The following is a 17428-nucleotide window of genomic DNA, read 5'->3' as shown; positions in this document are numbered from 1 at the left end:
GATCATGCAATTACCTACCCTGATAGTGCAGTGAGGTACAGTTTTGTTGTGAGTAGGAAATATGTTTCCATGTTCCTGCATTTTGTGCAGTAAGAGATTAACAATTTGATATTAGATTCACTGGATATTGTTGTTTTCTTACTAGCTCTATAGTTATGTAGCTACTATTGACTCTTGCTTCATTTTCTTATGCTGATTTCTTATTCTATACAATATGGACAATATAGTCTAAATGCACATAGAAACAATCCTAAGAGTAAAGTTGTGATAATTCAGTGAGAATGATGACTGAAAAGTGTCTATACAATTTCTAAAATTTTTGTATAGTGCACTGCATACTTGCCAGCTAACAGTGTTCCTCAGTTCTCAGGGTCAGTTCTTAACCCTTAAACTGTCCAAACATTGATCTACGTTCGCTCGCATAGCGCTCTGAACATAGATCTATGTTTTTTTACATGCTTTCTTATGGAGAAAATCAAGGTCAGAGTGCTACGCACGCAAACGTAGATCTACATTTGGACAGTTTAAGGGTTAAGTATTGTATAAACACTAAGATTCAATTACGGTTCTCTTATCAGTCAAAAGTTTTTCAGCTGCTGAGGGTTTTGTTTATACATCATACATCTGGTGAATCTTGGTGCACTTCAACCTAGGTAGCTCAGGTTCTCATGCCATGTGAGTTTAAACTTTTACTTTCTTTTGACTATGGGTGTTTTTGGTTCTTTGGTCTCATTGGCTTTAATTCCCTCTGAAATTATAAGATACCCATGGCTAACTATATGATTCCATATAAGCTAGATACTACACATTCTATAGGGCAACGTCTCGTACATTTTTTTTTTCTGGCCACTACTGCAGGAGTACTCCTAAAGGATGGTAAAATATCAACTTATAGAAGGTATTCTATGTCAAAGATATACAGAAGTGCAACAATACCATACAATAACCATGGTACTGTATATGTCTAAGGCTGTTCAAGATACAGCAACAATGCATACAAGTGTTTTGTCAGATGCTAATCATAGTTTATAACAGCAACACCAGTGTATACAGATGTATGTCCAATCTATTTAATACAGGTATATAGAGTACAAATCCATGGAGAAGTAGAAAAAGAATCCTTCCTTTGTAAGCCATGCATGTTGTAAGAGGCGACTAAAATGCCAGGAGCAAGGGGCTAGTAACCTTCTGTATAAATTACTAAATGTAATTGAAAAAAAATTATAAAATGTATTTTTTTTCTTTTTTTTTTGGGTCACCCTGCCTCAGTGGGAGACAGCCAGTGTAAAAAAAATATAGAGTACATTAACTATGTTGTATTTTAATTAATATTTTGTATATAGCTTTCATACAAGTTCCTCAATTCCTCAAACAAGTTTTTTAACACACCGGCTGTCTCCCACCAAGGAAGGGTGATCTGAAAAAGGAGAAAACACTTTCACCATCACTCACTCTATCACTGTCTTGTCAGAGGCATGCTAATACTACTTCAGATGCACTTTCAAACTGCAATATTCCTACCCGTCCTTCAATGTGCAGACACTGCATGTACTTCCCATTTCCAGGACTCGAGTTCAGCTTATTGGTTTCCCTGAAACCTTTCATAAATGTTACCTTCCTTACACTTCAACAGCATGTCAAGTCATAAAAACTACTTTGCATCCATTCACTCCTACCAAATACTCCTTTCTGAATGCTCATGGGATATAGAACCCTCTATCTACCATAATATACATCTTGGGTAGGTGGGGAACTAAAGCATGTTTTCCTGTCAAGTATGAGTTCTTTGATGTCTTCTTTCACTGCTTTTAAAGATTAGACATGCTGTGCGACCTGATAATCACAAAGTGCGACACTCGCGTTAAAAAAAAAAAAAAAAAATTCAGTGATTCCATGTAAATTTTGATTGCCTCTGTTTCTCTTCACGGGTGATCTATATTTTACCCAAAGTCACACTGAGGTCATTTCCATATGTGAATCCTGTTAGGATTATTCTCATAAGTCATTATACCAAGTAAGCACAGAATATTTACCTCTTAATGAAAGAAAGACTTTTTATGCTGCAATGGATCAATTGCAGCTTTAGGACTCTCATAACTTTAACCGTTTCTCTGTTGTGCATGTTATCCTTGCGCTAAGAAAATGACAAGGCTGCAATAGTCTTTTACTGGTACATTTCATGTCATTTTCAGGTGGGCTTGAGAAAGCCCACCCTTAGCTGAAATGTTGCACCAATAAAGAACTGCACTTCAATTAGTAATTGTATCACCACTTGTCAGCATTACACCTCCAGTTTGCAAATCTGACTTTGTTGCTCAGAAGGAAAGCATGGTTGACATGATCAAAGGTCTGCTGAGTGAGAATTATGTCCTACCAGTTGCTAAACAGTAACTACTAGTGAGGTGGGTTGAGTACACAACAGTGATAGAATGAAAAATAGGACTTGTATCCCTGAAAGAATTTAATTGTGTAAGAAAGATAAGTGTATTCTCATGAGTTACTGGACCCACTGATAAAAACCCTTTTCCTGTCAATCAAAGAAAAGTATTCCATTACAGTACAGCCTCTCCTCACTTTATGATGGAGTTCTGTCCCTAAGACCACATCAGTAAACAAATTCATTGCTAAGTGAGGAGCATACTATAATGGTAGTGGGTTTGTGTCAACTATCTTTGATATTGTTTTAATGTCACCTCTGCACCATTTATAACATTTCTGGTATATTTTTAAAATGTTTATACAGTAGTGTACTGTATATTGTAACAAACAGAATAGAGGAAATCAGCTCTAATGTACATTATTTAGGTATGCACACTGGTCAGAGTGCCTGTCGTAAGTCCAAGGCATTGGTAAACGAGTACGTCGCTAAGTGAGGAGAGGCTGTATATGCCAATGACATCACTGATTTAATGATTTTCCACTAAAAGAATGGTAAAGGAATAAATGTGTAACTAATATTTTATGCATTTAGTTCAGCTGTGGATTGACCTCACTTTAGAGATAATCAAAAAATAAGCATCAACCACATACTCAGCACCAAATAATTCTCAAAGAAATTAAGTAAACCTATTATGATTTATTTTGCTTTTAAATACAAGTTAGTGTCACTTACAATATATTATCACAACTCGAAAGTGTATTGTAATAATAATAATGGCTAACGCATTATCTTACAAACCCAATATCATTCCGAGTACAAGCAGCTACAAAACTAAATATGTACTCATTGTAAATGTATATACACACATGCATATACACATTAGTATATTTGTAAATTTTCATTTAACATTCCACTACAAAATCTAACAAAAGACTATACACCAGAAAATAAAATGATAGTATACACTGGATAAACAATAAGGCAAAGTACCATATATCACCATAATAATTCCTGAAATTGTGTATATTACAAGTAAACAAATCTAAGGTGAACAATGAAAAAAAAAGACTGTACATATATATGTATTTAAAATGATGTAACAAACTCAAAAGAAAAAACAAAAAAAACTTGTAAACTACTGTATTTGATCACTACTAATATAGCTTCTTATGTAAAAATAAATACTATTCTTTATAGTGAACATGAGCTGCAACCCTTAAGTTATTAAATATAGAGTTACCTATATATGGAACCTTGTGAAATAAAGGTATGCCTTGGTGTTTTCCCTAAAAGGTATTATCAAGTGCTTGGTATTTGTGAGTGGTAGCTGGAAGAACAGCAGACACTGAGTAAATTCTTAGGTTACCAGCAGTGTAGCTTTCTTGTAAGAACATGCTTGTGGCAATCAGCAGAACCATCTGTTGACAAACAATAAATATATTAAATTGCCTTATTTACTGTTTAATGTACGTTATGCCCTTAATGGTATAATGTTACTGTGGGATAATTGTTCAGTAAATCTGATTTTTATATCAATATTCATAAGTTTTCTGAATTAAAAATATGCAAGGTTTTTGGAATTTCAAATGGGATCCCCATCAATATACCTTACATAAATAAAAAAAAAAAACATACTCAGCAGTATAATTTATCATCTTGCCATTCAAACAAATTTTTTAAAATGGCCATATGTGTGCCATGTGCATAATAGTGTTCATGCTCCCTCATAACTGCATCAATGCACATAAAATCTACATATTCCACTGTGACAGATTTGTATTCAGTGCTTTTAAGTATGGCAAACTTAACATCAATATACAGTATTACATCCAGCACTTACAAGAGCAACGTGCATGGCACATACAGGCAACCACACTCCTCGGCTCAATGTGTGGTAGTCAAGTCCAATGGCATGTAGCACTGTGGGGAAGCAACCCTGGTGGAAAGAATGCATATAATAAAACACCTATTTTTTCTTTAATTAAATAATTTTCCTTGGTAAAAATTGAGGTAAAGTGATATACTAGGTACCAGTGCTTACAAAACTTGGCATGCACACATCTTTCCCCCACCCCCACGCAAACACACAGTATATGACAAAACAAATAAGTTTCCCCATGTGAACCAGGTTAAAATTCTTCCTTAATAAGCCATACATGTCACTCAATTCAAATGAAATGTCAAAGGCAAAGGTCTGGTTCCTCATATCCCTGTAATTAACAATTAAAAACAAATTTTTTCTCTAGGGCAACTTGCCTTGGTAGAAAATACCTCACAAGTTAAAGAAAAACAAGATAAACTATCAGACACTAATGCTATTATCCTATGCTGCTCACCTCGGTTATTACTTCATCTTCAGGATCAACTACATTTGCAATGTCTTTCCCACAGCCAGGTTCTACCATAAGACAGCAGGAGTCTGGGACATCTGTACCATTTCCAAAAGTTGTGGTAAACCAATCTTTGTAGCTAATAGTACCACAGCAGTTCATCTGAAAATTTAATTTGTTTTTATTAGCTGCATAAATCTCTTCAGTTATATCAACAATATAATTTTCAAATATGTAATTTACAATGATCATTTCATTTCATTCTAATACATACCAATAACTGTTTTAGATGATAAAATGTTGCCATTACACAGTCTTATAGACTACCATTTGTTTTTAAAATTTATCAGAAATTCTTTGTTACTTCATGACTTAAAGAATTAGAATGAAGATTTCTTTATTATGGCAAATTATATATGAATATTAGTAGATTCTACACACAGATGGAGTACTAACTCCCTCAAATCTGATCAAAAGTTGAGTAAAGTATAAACACAATTCTTTTTATTTCTATGAAACTGGTAAATTTGATCAACTTTCAAACAGGTTATTGCTTTTACAAAACTATACACACTTACATTATTCATCATAAATAATAACCCACCTCCATCTGGATTTCATCCCACAGCTGAGTATCAGACTCTTTCTCCCCATAATCTGCTTGGGTTCTCTCCATAGACTCACCCATGAAGTCACCCAGTGCCTGGGAGAGTGCATGCTGTTTCTGATAAACTATTGTTGTGGCTACAATTTCTGTCACCACCATCAACAGGAGCAGAGACAGACACTATTGGAATAAAATTACTATATTCAATTTTCTTGAAAGACACTGTACATTTACAAAAATCCTAAACCCATATACTAAAATTTTTGTGTGTTTTACAGATAAAATAGTAATAAAATGTCAAGGCACAATTCTACTAAGCCAACAATAAAATTATATTAGTATGCTTTATATCCCGTATGATACAAAAATGTCATTTTGACTAGCTTTATCAATAAGACAGAAGCAACTACTATGTAGTAACAGCAAAACCCACAAACAAGGACAGTATTCACTTCAGTATTTAGTATCTGATTTTCCTATTAGGGGCTAAACTTCATACTACAACCCTTGATAAGCTGATCTTTTGAACTTTAGACTGTATTATATCTATCTCTATGTCTCTCTCTATTCTCTCTATCTCTATCTCTCTCTCCTACACACACACACGTATATGTATATAATTACATGGTTAGTCATGTCAAAAATTAAAAAAACATCATAAAATTGGGAAAACAAGTTGACTTTTTTTCTTAAACTGATCCACATTAAATATATTTAACACACTGCTTTTTATGGCACTACCAAATTTTCAATAGTAACAAATATACTGCATGCTATACTTACAATCTTGAATGCTCGTGGCTTAGGAGCCAATGTAGCAATAGCACCAACAGTGCTTGTGGCAGTTATTCCAACTCCAAGCATCAAAATCATGCCCACTGCCACCCAAAGCCAGGCAGGCATCCAAGGGGAAAGATAAGCCACATATGATGTCAGGAGGCTTGCACCAGTATAGCCCACAGCTATGCCAGTGCCCTGAAACAACACTTTCATTTATATACAGTTAAAGAAGTTCATTAATGTACAGCACTTAGTACAAATTAAACTGTTGAGAATTATCACAGACTACTTATGTACAGATTTAATTAAGCTGCCAACTCTGAGGTTATGCTTTGTAGCACTCGTCTCCCAGCCTGTCCAGTGTACTCCTAAGTTGCTTTGTATAATAGTGCAGTTAGGTAGCATGTCTGTCTCACAATTACAAGATGGAAGACTGCACATCTGCTGAAACTTTCACTTCATAATCATTAAATATATTTTTTTTTTCAACAAGTCAGGCATCTCCCACCTAGGCAGGGAGACCCAAACAGAAAGAAAATCCCCAAAATGAAAATACTTTCATCATCATTCAACACTTTCACCTTACTCATACATAATCACTGTTTTTGCAGAGGCACCCAGATACAACAGCTCAGAAGCATATATAAATATACAGTGGACCCCCACATAGCGATATTAATCCGTGCAAGAGAGCTCATTGTTATGCGAAATTATCGTTATGCGAATGAATTTTCCCCATAAGAAATAATGGAAATCAAATTAATCCGTGCAAGACACCCCAAAGTATGAAAAAAAAAATTTTTACCACATGAAATATTAATTTTAATACACACAAACTGAAAAAGGCATGCACAATTACATGACACTTACTTTTATTGAAGATCTGGTGATGATTGATGGGATGGGAGGAGGAGAGAGTGTTAGTGTTTAGAAGGGGAATCCCCTTCCATTAAGACTTGAGGTGTCAAGTCCTTTTCTGGGGTTACTTCCCTTCTTCTTTTAATGCCACTAGGACCAGCTTCAGAGTCACTGGAGTTCTGTCGCACAACATATCTGTCCATAGTGGCCTGTACCTCTCGTTCCTTTATGACTTCCCTAAAGTGTTTCACAACATTGTCAGTGTAATAGTCACCAGCACGGCTTGCAATAGCAGTGTGAGGGTGATTTTCATCCATGAAGGTTTGCACTTCAAGCCACTTTGCACAGATTTCCTTAATCTTTGTAGTAGGCAATTTCTTCAATTTCTCTCTCCCCTCCTTCGAACCAGTTTCCTCAGGTCTGGCCTCTTGCTGTTGAAGTTGATCTGCTGTTGAAGTTGATCTATCAGCTCATCAGTGGTTAGTTCTTCATTGTCCTCCTCCACCAACTCTTCCACATCATCCCCACTAACCTCCAACCCCAAGGACTTTCCCAGTGCCATAATGGATTCCTCAACTGGCATAGGATTCTCAGGGTTAGCCTGAAACCCTTCAAAATCCCTTTGATCTACACATTCTGGCCACAGTTTCTTCCAAGCAGAGTTCAAGGTCCTCTTAGTCACTCCCTCCCAAGCCTTACCTATAAGGTTTACACAATTGAGGATATTAAAGTGCTCTCTCCAAAAGTATCTTAGAGTCAGTTGAGTTTCTGAGGTCACTACAAAGCACCTTTCAAACAGAGCTTTTGTGTACAGTTTTTTGAAGTTTGCAATAGCCTGCTGGTGCATGGGCTGCAGGAGAGGAGTGGTATTAGGAGGCAAAAACTTCACCTTAATGAATTTCATGTCCCCATAAAGTCGCTCTGCCACGTCTGTAGGATGACCAGGGGCATTGTCTAACACCAGGAGGCACTTAAGTTCTAATTTCTTTTCAATTAGGTAATCTTTCACATTGGGGGCAAATGCTTGGTGTAACCAATCATAGAAAAAGTCCCTAGTGACCCATGCCTTACTGTTTGCCCTCCACAGCACACACAAATTCTCCTTGAGGACATTCTTTTGCCTGAACGGTCTGGGAGTTTCAGAGTGATACACTAATAAAGGCTTCACTTTGCAATCACCAGTAGCATTGGAACACATCAACAGAGTAAGCCTGTCTTTCGTAGGCTTATGTCCTGGGAGTGCCTTTTCCTCCTGAGTAATGTAGGTCCTGCTTGGCATTTTCTTCCAAAACAGGCCTGTTTCATCACAATTAAACACTTGTTCAGGTTTCAGTCCTTCAGTTTCTATGTACTCCTTGAATTCCTGCACATATTTTTCAGCTGCTTTGTGGTCCGAACTGGCAGCCTCACCATGCCTTATCACACTAAGTATGCCACTACGCCTCTTAAATCTCTCAAACCAACCTTTGCTGGCCTTAAATTCACTCACATCATCACTAGTTGCAGGCATTTTTTTAATTAAATCCTGATGCAACTTCCTAGCCTTTTCACTTATGATCACTTGAGAGATGCTATCTCCTGCTATCTGTTTCTCATTTATCCACACCAATAAGAGTCTCTCAACATCTTCCATCACTTGCGATCTCTGTTTCGAAAACACAGTTAAACCTTTGGCAAGAACAGCTTCCTTGCCTTTTTGTTGCCCACAATAGTAGCGATGGTTGATTGGGGTTTACTATGCAACCTGGCCAGCTCGGAAACACGCACTCCACTTTCATACTTATCAATGATCTCTTTCTTCATCTCTATAGTAATTCTCACCCTTATTGCTGTAGGGTTGGCACTAGAAGCTTTCTTGGGGCCCATGGTCACTTATTTTGCAGATAAAATCACCAGAAACACTGTAATAATACGAAATGTTCCGATTGTATGCTTGGATGTTACCGCGGAGGCTGGCTGGTAAACAATGCCACCGGTGGAATGTGTGAGGCTGGCTAAGGGCGCACATTAGACGCGTCTCGGACGAACAGCGTTGAGCGGGTTTTTTAGCGGTATGCAAGGCAAAATCTTGGCGATAAAATGTAGCGGTATGAGGATTTAACGTTATGTGATGCCAACAGTATGTGGGGGTCCACTGTACAATATAAAGTGATATACTACAGTGGAACCTCAAATTTCGAACATATCGCTTATCGAACTCTTCGAAAATACAGTGGACCCCGGTATTCGATATTAATCCGTTCCTGAGAGCTCATCGAATACCGATAATATCGAAAACCGAATCAATTTTCCTCATAAGAAATAATGGAAATCAAATTAATCCGTGCAAGACACCCAAAAGTATGAAAAAAAAAATTTTTACTACATGAAATATTAAGTTTAATGCAATAGAATAATTACAATAACAATAAAATAATTGACACTTACCTTTAATGAAGATCTGGTGATGAGTGGTGGGATGGGAGGAGGGGAGAGGTGTTAGTGTTTCGAAGGGGAATCCCCTTCCATTAGGACTTGAGGTAGCAAGCCCTTTTCTGGACTTCTGTTGCACAACATAACTGGCAGCCTCACCATGCCTAATCACACTATGTATGCCACTACGATTCTTAAATCTTTCAAACCAACCTTTGTTGGCCTTAAATTCACTCACATCACCACTAGTTGCAGGCAATTTCTTTACCAAATCGTCATGCAACTGCCTAGCCTTTTCACAAATGATCGCTTGAGAGATGCTATCTCCTGCTATCTGTTTTTCATTTATCTACACCAGTAACAATCTCTCAACATTTTCTAACACTTGCGGTCGCTGTTTCGTAATCACAGTTGCACCTTTTGCAAGAACAGCTTCCTTGATTGCCGTTTTCCTGGTCACTATAGTAGAGATGGTTGATTGGGGTTTATTATACAACCTGACCAGCTCCAACACACGCACTCCACTTTCGTACTTTGCAATTATCTCTTTCTTCATTTCATAAGTCATTAGCGACTTTTTTCTCGAAGGGTTGGCACTAGAAGCTTTCTTGGGGCCCATGGTGACTTATTTTGCAGAAACAAGCACCAAACACAGTGATAATACATGTATGGATAATATGGAATGTACTGAATGTATCCTTAGATGCGTGCACACTGGCTGGCTTGTAAACACTAGCACACACGGAGCAGTTCAGGCCACACGTGGACAGGTCTCGTACGAATCGTAACGAATACCGGGTTTTCAATCGAATACCGAGGAAAAATTTTTGCGTTAAAATGCATCGAAAACCGGATTTATCGAATACCGATGCCATTGAATACCGGGGGTCCACTGTAGAACCCCTTTTTTCGAGCCAACTTTGTCCCTATTATCAAACTCACCCCTATTTTCAAACCGCCAGGTACCGGACCTGTCCGGCAGCCCACTCTGTCCGCGTCCCCACGCAGGCGCCGTGAGCCAGTCTGGTTTTGTTGATGCTTGAGTGAACACTAACCTGCGCTCTCATTCAAACATTTTACGATTATTTCATTGTGTTTAGTGCTTGTGGGACTGTGAAATAAGCTACAATGGGCCCAAAGAAACTTGCTAGTGGTACCCCTGTGGTAAAGAAAGTGAGAAACACCATAGAAGGAAATAATACAGAAGTGGAATGATGTCCAAGTGGAATGATGTCCAAATGTTTGTGGAGAAGTACCACCCTGAGCAAGCTGAAACAAGCCATCTTTGCAACAAGTTCAGTGATAGAACCATGTCACATTTTAGGGAAATCATAAAGAGGCACCAGAAACAGAGGACTGTGGACAGTTATTTTGTGAGACAGGGGGTCCAATGACTCTCAAGCTGGTCCTTGTGGCATTAAAAGACAGAGAATGGAAGTAACCCCAGAGAGGGCTTTGATACCTGAAGTCCTCATGGAGGGGGATTCTCCTTCCAAACACTAACCCCAACTCCCTCCTTCCTCCTCCCTATCTTCCAGATGCCATCACTAGTCTTCAATAAAGGTAAGTAAAGTGTTATTTTATGTTTATTTATATTTATTAATACATAATTGAACACTATATTTGCTGTGTGTATGTAAAACTATAATTAATCTCTATAAAATGTATTTTTTTTGGTGAATATTTTTGGGTTTCTGGAACGGACTAATTGTATTTCCAATATTTCTTATGGGAAATATTGCTTCGCTGTTCAGACTTTTCGAATTTAGAACTAATTCCTGGAACAGATTAAGTTCGATATTTGAGGTTCCACTGTGCGTGCGTGCATGTGCGTATGCATGTGCATGTGTGTGTGTACTCACCTAATTGTGGTTGCAGGGGTCAAGACTTAGCTCCTGGCCCCGCCTCTTCACTGATCGCTACTAGGTCCTCTCCCTCTCTGCTTCCTGAGCTTTGTCATACCTCTTCTTAAAACTATGTATGGTTCCTGCCTCCACTACTTCACTTGCTAGGCTATTCCACTTCCTGACGATTCTATGACTGAAGAAATACTTCCTAACGTCCCTGTGACTCATCTGAGTCTTCAGCTTCCAGTTGTGACCCCTTGTTTCTGTGTCCCCTCTCTGGAACATCCTATCTCTATCCACCTTGTCTATTCCCTGCAGTATCTTGTATGTCGTTATCATGTCTCCCCTGACCCTTCTGTCCTCCAGTGTCGTCAGTCCGATTTCCCTCAACCTTTCCTCGTACGACATTTCCCTAAGCTCTGGGACTAGCCTTGTTGCAAACCTTTGTACTTTCTCTAACTTCTTGACATGCTTGACCAGGTGTGGGTTCCAGACTGGTGCTGCATACTCAAGTATGGGCCTAACATACACAGTGTACAGTGTCTTGAACGATTCCTTATTAAGGTATCGGAACGCTATTCTCAGGTTTGCCAGGCGCCCGTATGCTGCAGCAGTTATTTGGTTGTTGTGTGCCTCCGGTGACGTGCTCGGTGTTATGGTCACCCCAAGGTCTTTCTCCCTGAGTGAGGTCTGTAGTCTTTGTCCACCTAGCCTGTACTCTGTCTGTGGTCTTCTTTGCCCCTCCCCAATCTTCATGACTTTGCATTTGGCAGGGTTGAATTCGAGAAGCCAGTTTCTGGACCACATGTCCAGCCTGTCCAGGTCTCTTTGCAGTCCTGCCTCATCCTCATCCGATTTAATTCTTCTCATCAGCTTCACATCATTTGCAAATAGGGACACTTCAGCGTCTATTCCTTCCATCATGTCGTTCGCATATATCAAAAATAGCACTGGTCCTAGAACTGACCCCTGTGGGACCCCGCTCGTCACAGGTGCCCACTGTGATACCTCTTCACGTACCATGACTTGTTGTTGCCTCCCTGTCAGGTATTCCCTGATCCATTGCAGTGCCCTCCCTGTTATATGCGCCTGATCCTCCAGCTTCTGCACTAATCTCTTGTGGGGAACTGTGTCAAAGGCCTTCCTGCAGTCTAGGAAAATGCAATCAACCCACCCCTCTCTCTCGTGTCTTACTTCTGTTACCTTGTCATAAAACTCCAGAAGGTTTGTGACACAGGATTTCCCTTCCATGAACCCATGCTGGTTTTCATTTATAATCTTGTTCCGTTCCAGGTGTTCCACCACTCTCCTCCTGATAATCTTCTCCATGACTTTGCACACAATACATGTCAAAGACACAGGTCTGTAGTTTAGTACCTCATTTCTGTTTCCTTTCTTAAATATGGGGGCTACATTTGCCGTCTTCCATTTCTCAGGTAGTTGCCCAGTTTCAAGGGATGTGTTGAAGATTGTGGTTAGGGGCATGCACAGCATCTCTGCTCTGTGTGTGTGTGTGTGTGTGTGTGTGTGTGTGTACTCACCTAGTTGTACTCACCTAGTTGAGGTTGCAGGGGTCGAGTCCAAGCTCCTGGCCCCGCCTCTTCACTGGTCGCAACTAGGTCACTCTCCCTGATTATTATTATTATAATCAAAAAGAAGTGCTAAGCAACAAGGGCTATACAGCACTGCAGGGTAGGGAAGGAAGCGAGCGTATTGGATGGCAGAAGGGAGGAGGGATGATCAGTAGGTTACAGAAAACAGCGGGGCAGGGGATAGAACGGGGGTAGAGGGTAGCAAGAGATTGAAGTAGAAAGGGCTGAAGGTATCAGAATTTGTGAAGTAAGTCAGTTGTTGTCAAAAAGTCAATGAGAGAGTCTGGATGAAAGGTGGGTCCATCAGCGAGATGGGAAGGTAAAGAGAGAGCAGCAGAGCGAAGACGACGACGGAGGTAAATTCTGCGTGCTCATTGATAAAGTGGGCAGTCCAACAGAATGTGGCTGACTGATAATGGAACTTGGCAATTCTCACAGAGAGGAGCAGGGCGCCTCTCCATGAGATATCCATGATTAAGACGAGTATGGCCAATGCGAAGAGGGGAGAGAGTAGTCTCCCAACCTCGACAGTGGTGATAAGAAGACGGCCAGTAACCTATACTCGGTTTAAAAGATTGAAGTTTGTTGCCGAGCATAGTAGACCAACGTTGTTGCCAACGGGTGTGAAGGTGGGAAGATATTGCAGCAAAATAGTCCGTAAATGGAATACCTATACATGAAACTGGTAGGTCATGTACTGCTGACCGCGCAGCAGTGTCTGCCTGTTCATTGCCCTGTACGTCAACATGACCAGGGACCCAACAAAAAACAATATCTTTATGCTTGGTAAAGATGCGGCATAGCCAAAGTTGGATACGGAGGACTAAGGGGTGAGGTGTATCAAATTTCTGTATAGCCTGTAAAGCACTAAGTGAGTCTGAGACAACCACAAATGATGACACAGGCATAGATGCAATATGGATAAGTGCTGTAAGGATGGCATACAATTCAGCAGTAAAAATACTAGCCGAAGATAGTAAATGCCCTTGTACGACGCTGTCCGGAAACACTGCTGCGAATCCTATGCCGTCAGAAGACTTAGAGCCATCTGTGTACACAGCAATGGCATGAGAATGAGAGTGAAAGTGGTCAAGAAAAAGAGAGCGGGAAGCGACTGTAGACAGTTGGGCTTTCGAGCAAGGGAGAGTGAAAGAACAGACTCGAACAGCTGGAACTTCCCAGGGGGGTAGGGAAAAGTGAGATGCTACATGTACATAGAAAGGTGGTAATTGAAGAGAAGACAAGAGCGAATGAAGGCGAAGAGAGAAGGGACGGAGTAAACAGGGGCGGCGAACAAATAAAGAATGTCTACTAATATCAGTGACCATTCTATAAATGGAAGGATTGCGGAGATCATGAGAGCGTACATAGAAGCGAAGGCAATGGGCATCACGGCGATCGGATAAGGATGGAACGTTCGCTTCTGCATAGAGGCTCTCGACAGGGGAAGAGCGAAAAGCACCAAGGCATAAACGTAATCCTTGGTGATGAATGGGGTTAAGGCTAGAGAGAGTAGCAGGAGATGCCGCTGAATAGATCTGGTCACCATAATCAAGTTTCAATAAAATAAGGGTGGAATGTAGGCGAAGGAGGGTTCGACGATCAGCTCCCCATGAAAGATGAGCAAGGGTTTTAAGAAGGTTCAGCCGGCTGTGACAAGTTGCCTTCAGAGAGGTAATGTGAGGTTTCCAGGATAACCTACGATCAAAGAGGAGGCCCAGAAACTTGACTGTATCACGTTCAGGGATACGGGAGCCATAGAGGTACAAAGGATGATCGGAGATGACAGAGCATCTAGTGAAAGTAATTTGGTGGGTTTTAGTGCTGGAAAATTTAAACCCATGTGTGGTGGCCCAATTGGAAACACGGTCGACTGCATGCTGGAGAGAAACTGTAATAAGGTGACAGTCAGCGCCTGCACAGGCAATAGCGAAGTCATCAACATAGAGTGATGACCAAATATTTGATGGAAGACTAGAGGCCAAATCATTAATAGCAAGGAGAAAAAGTGTTGTGCACAGAACACATCCCTGGGGGACACCTTCAGCTTGGATAAAGTCCGGGGAGAGCACATTATTAACCCGAACACGGAAATGCCTGTCAGTTAAAAAGTTCCTAAGGAAGGATGGTAGATTGCCTCAAAGGCCTAAGGAGTGGGCTTGGGCTAAAATATTATACCTCCAAGTTGTGTCATATGCCTTCTCAAGGTCAAAAAATATGGCAATAACTGAGTGGTTATTCACAAAGGCATTACGAACATACGTATCCAAGCGTAGTAAGGGGTCTATGGTAGAACGTCCCTTACGAAAGCCATATTGACGAGTGGAGAGACTGTTGTGTGTCTCTAAATACCACACTAAACGTCTATGTACTAGGCGTTCCATCACTTTGCAAACTGCACTGGTAAGAGCAATGGGACGATAGTGGGAGGTTTCATGTCCTGTAGTGCCTGGTTTGCGGAAAGGGAGAACAATGGCGGATTTCCACAGCTGTGGAAGAACTTGTGACCAAATAAGATTGTAAAGGCATAATAGGACTGCAAGGGCTGACTGATGTAAATGTTGTAGCATACGAATATGAATGTCGTCGGGCCCAGCTGCCGATGATCGGCAAGCTGAGAGTGTTGCCTCCAGTTCTTGAAGTGTAAAAGGCACATTATACTGTCCTTCTCTGAGAGAAGAAAAGTCCAAGGGTGCTAACTCTCTGGCAGACTTTGAGGAAAGAAATGAGGGGCATAGATGGAGTCCCTGAGAAATACGGACCAGATGATTGCCAATTTCATTGGCAACATCTAGTGGGTTTGCTATATCAACACCGGCAACCCGCAGAACAGGAGCCGGGTCAGGAGAATATTTACCACTCAATTTTCGTACTTTTTTCCAGACTGCACTCATAGAGGAAGCAGAGGTGATGGTGGAGACATAATCTCACCAGCAAGTGCGTTTAGCGTCACGGATGACACGGCGAGCGATCGCACGCTTCTGCTTAAAATCAAAAAGTCTCTCTGTGGTTCTATTGTACCGGTACCTGCCCCATGCAGCGCGTTTCAAACGTACTGCACGAGCACAAGCAGGAGACCACCAAGGCACGTATTTCTGAGAATGCCTGCCCGAAGTTTGGGGTATAGAATGAGAAGCTGCGGTTAAAACGGAGGACGAGAAGAGGTGTAAAAGCTCATCGATGGAGGACGAAGAAGGAACCTCTCTAAAAACAGTTAGGTGTGAGTAAAGGTTCCAATTTGCCTGATCAAATTGCCAGCGTGGGATGCGAAGAGGTAGTGAATATGAAGGGGAAGTAAGAATGATTGGGAAATGATCGCTGTCATGTAAGTCCGGAAGAACAGACCAAGTGAAGTCTAATGCGGCGGAGGAAGAGCAGACTGAGAGATCGATGCAAGAGAGAGTGTGAGTCCGAGGATCAAAATGGGTGTGACTACCTGTATTTAAAACATGGAGGGGGTGGGTGGCAAGAAAAGCCTCTAACTGAATTCCACGGGAATCACAGTGAGACCCCCCCCCCAGAGGAAATGGTGGGCATTAAAATCACCAAGTAACAGAATCGGTGGTGGTAATGACGAAACAAGAAAGGCAATATCCGGAATAGATAATGCCCGAGAAGGAGAGAGATAGTATAAAGAACAGAGCGTATACCACCTATGCAAGTGGATACGGGCTGCTGTGTAATGCAGCGAAGTACGAACAAATAGCTGATGGTACGGAATATCAGTGCGTAGAAGAAGGGCACTTTCATTAAAGGTCCCATCAGGAAAAGGATCTGAAGAATACAATAAATTATAGCCTGAGATGGGAGAGATAACAGCAGAGTGTAATTTTGGTTCCTGTAAGCAAACACCAACAGGGGCAAACTGGGAGAGTAACATCTAAAGCTCACCCCGATTACCCCTGAGGCCGCGTATATTCCACTGTAAATAGGCCATGATTGGCAATGATAAAGATACCTGAAATCCGCAGGTAAGGGTTCCTACGGACTAGAGGGGTTAGAAAAGTCCACATGCGGAGGCAGTGGAAAACGTTCAAGCAGCGAAGGAACGGTGCACTGTGAAGAAAGGAGTTGCGCAGATGGAGTAGAGGAGAGAGAAGGAGCGGAGGGTGGATCAGTGTCCATTGATGGTTTGGTCTCTGCAATATATTCAGAGATTGCTTCAAGTGTTTCAGAATTCAGAGACGTCGTATGGGAGACAATATTGGAAATGGTAGGGGGAGGATGAGTAAATATTGGAACTGTAATGGACTGTACCAAGGTAGGGGGGGGGGCAAAAGGGTGGAGGGAACTGGAGAAGTGTGGAAGGGGACAGAAGAGGCAGAAACCTGGGAGGTGGCAGAAGAGGAAGAAACTTGGGAGGGAACAGGGGAGGAAGGTACAGTACGAGGAGGAGGGTGAACCTCTACACTTGTAACAGAGCCAGTGAGAGGGGGAGAACCAGGTACAGAGACAGGGAAGGGAAAATGAGGAGGTGGAAGATGGGTAGGAGGTGTTAACGGACCTTTTTTTGACTTTTGAGAAGTAAAGGGACGATTGGGAGGAGGTGTCATACGAGATCTCGTCGCTACTGAGGCTTGTGAGAGAGAACGCGAAGAAGTGAGATCAGACTGAGACGTTGA

General features: G+C 41.0%; 2 protein-coding genes across 5 annotated transcripts in view; one reads left to right on the top strand and one right to left on the bottom strand.

Annotated features, from left to right (window-relative positions):
- The window catches only part of LOC128692866 (retinol dehydrogenase 13), a 483761-nt gene that overhangs the window by 357112 nt on the left and 109221 nt on the right, over positions 1 to 17428 (top strand). The gene's annotated exons all lie outside the window — the stretch shown is intronic.
- On the bottom strand, positions 754 to 6325 carry LOC138853736 (CD151 antigen-like). The gene is made up of 5 exons (XM_070092109.1): positions 6101 to 6325; positions 5315 to 5497; positions 4717 to 4872; positions 4221 to 4316; positions 754 to 3798 (listed from the first exon to the last, which is right to left on the bottom strand). The coding sequence occupies exons 1-5, from the start codon at positions 6308 to 6310 to the stop codon at positions 3667 to 3669; spliced, it is 777 nt and encodes a 258-aa protein (XP_069948210.1). The 5' UTR covers positions 6311 to 6325; the 3' UTR covers positions 754 to 3666.

The sequence above is a fragment of the Cherax quadricarinatus genome, chromosome 38 (genome assembly GCF_038502225.1).
Source record: "Cherax quadricarinatus isolate ZL_2023a chromosome 38, ASM3850222v1, whole genome shotgun sequence".
In the NCBI taxonomy this organism is placed as follows: Eukaryota; Metazoa; Arthropoda; class Malacostraca; order Decapoda; family Parastacidae; genus Cherax; species Cherax quadricarinatus.
Note: the sequence above shows the minus strand (reverse complement) of the source record. Positions and strands in the feature narration are given on the sequence as shown.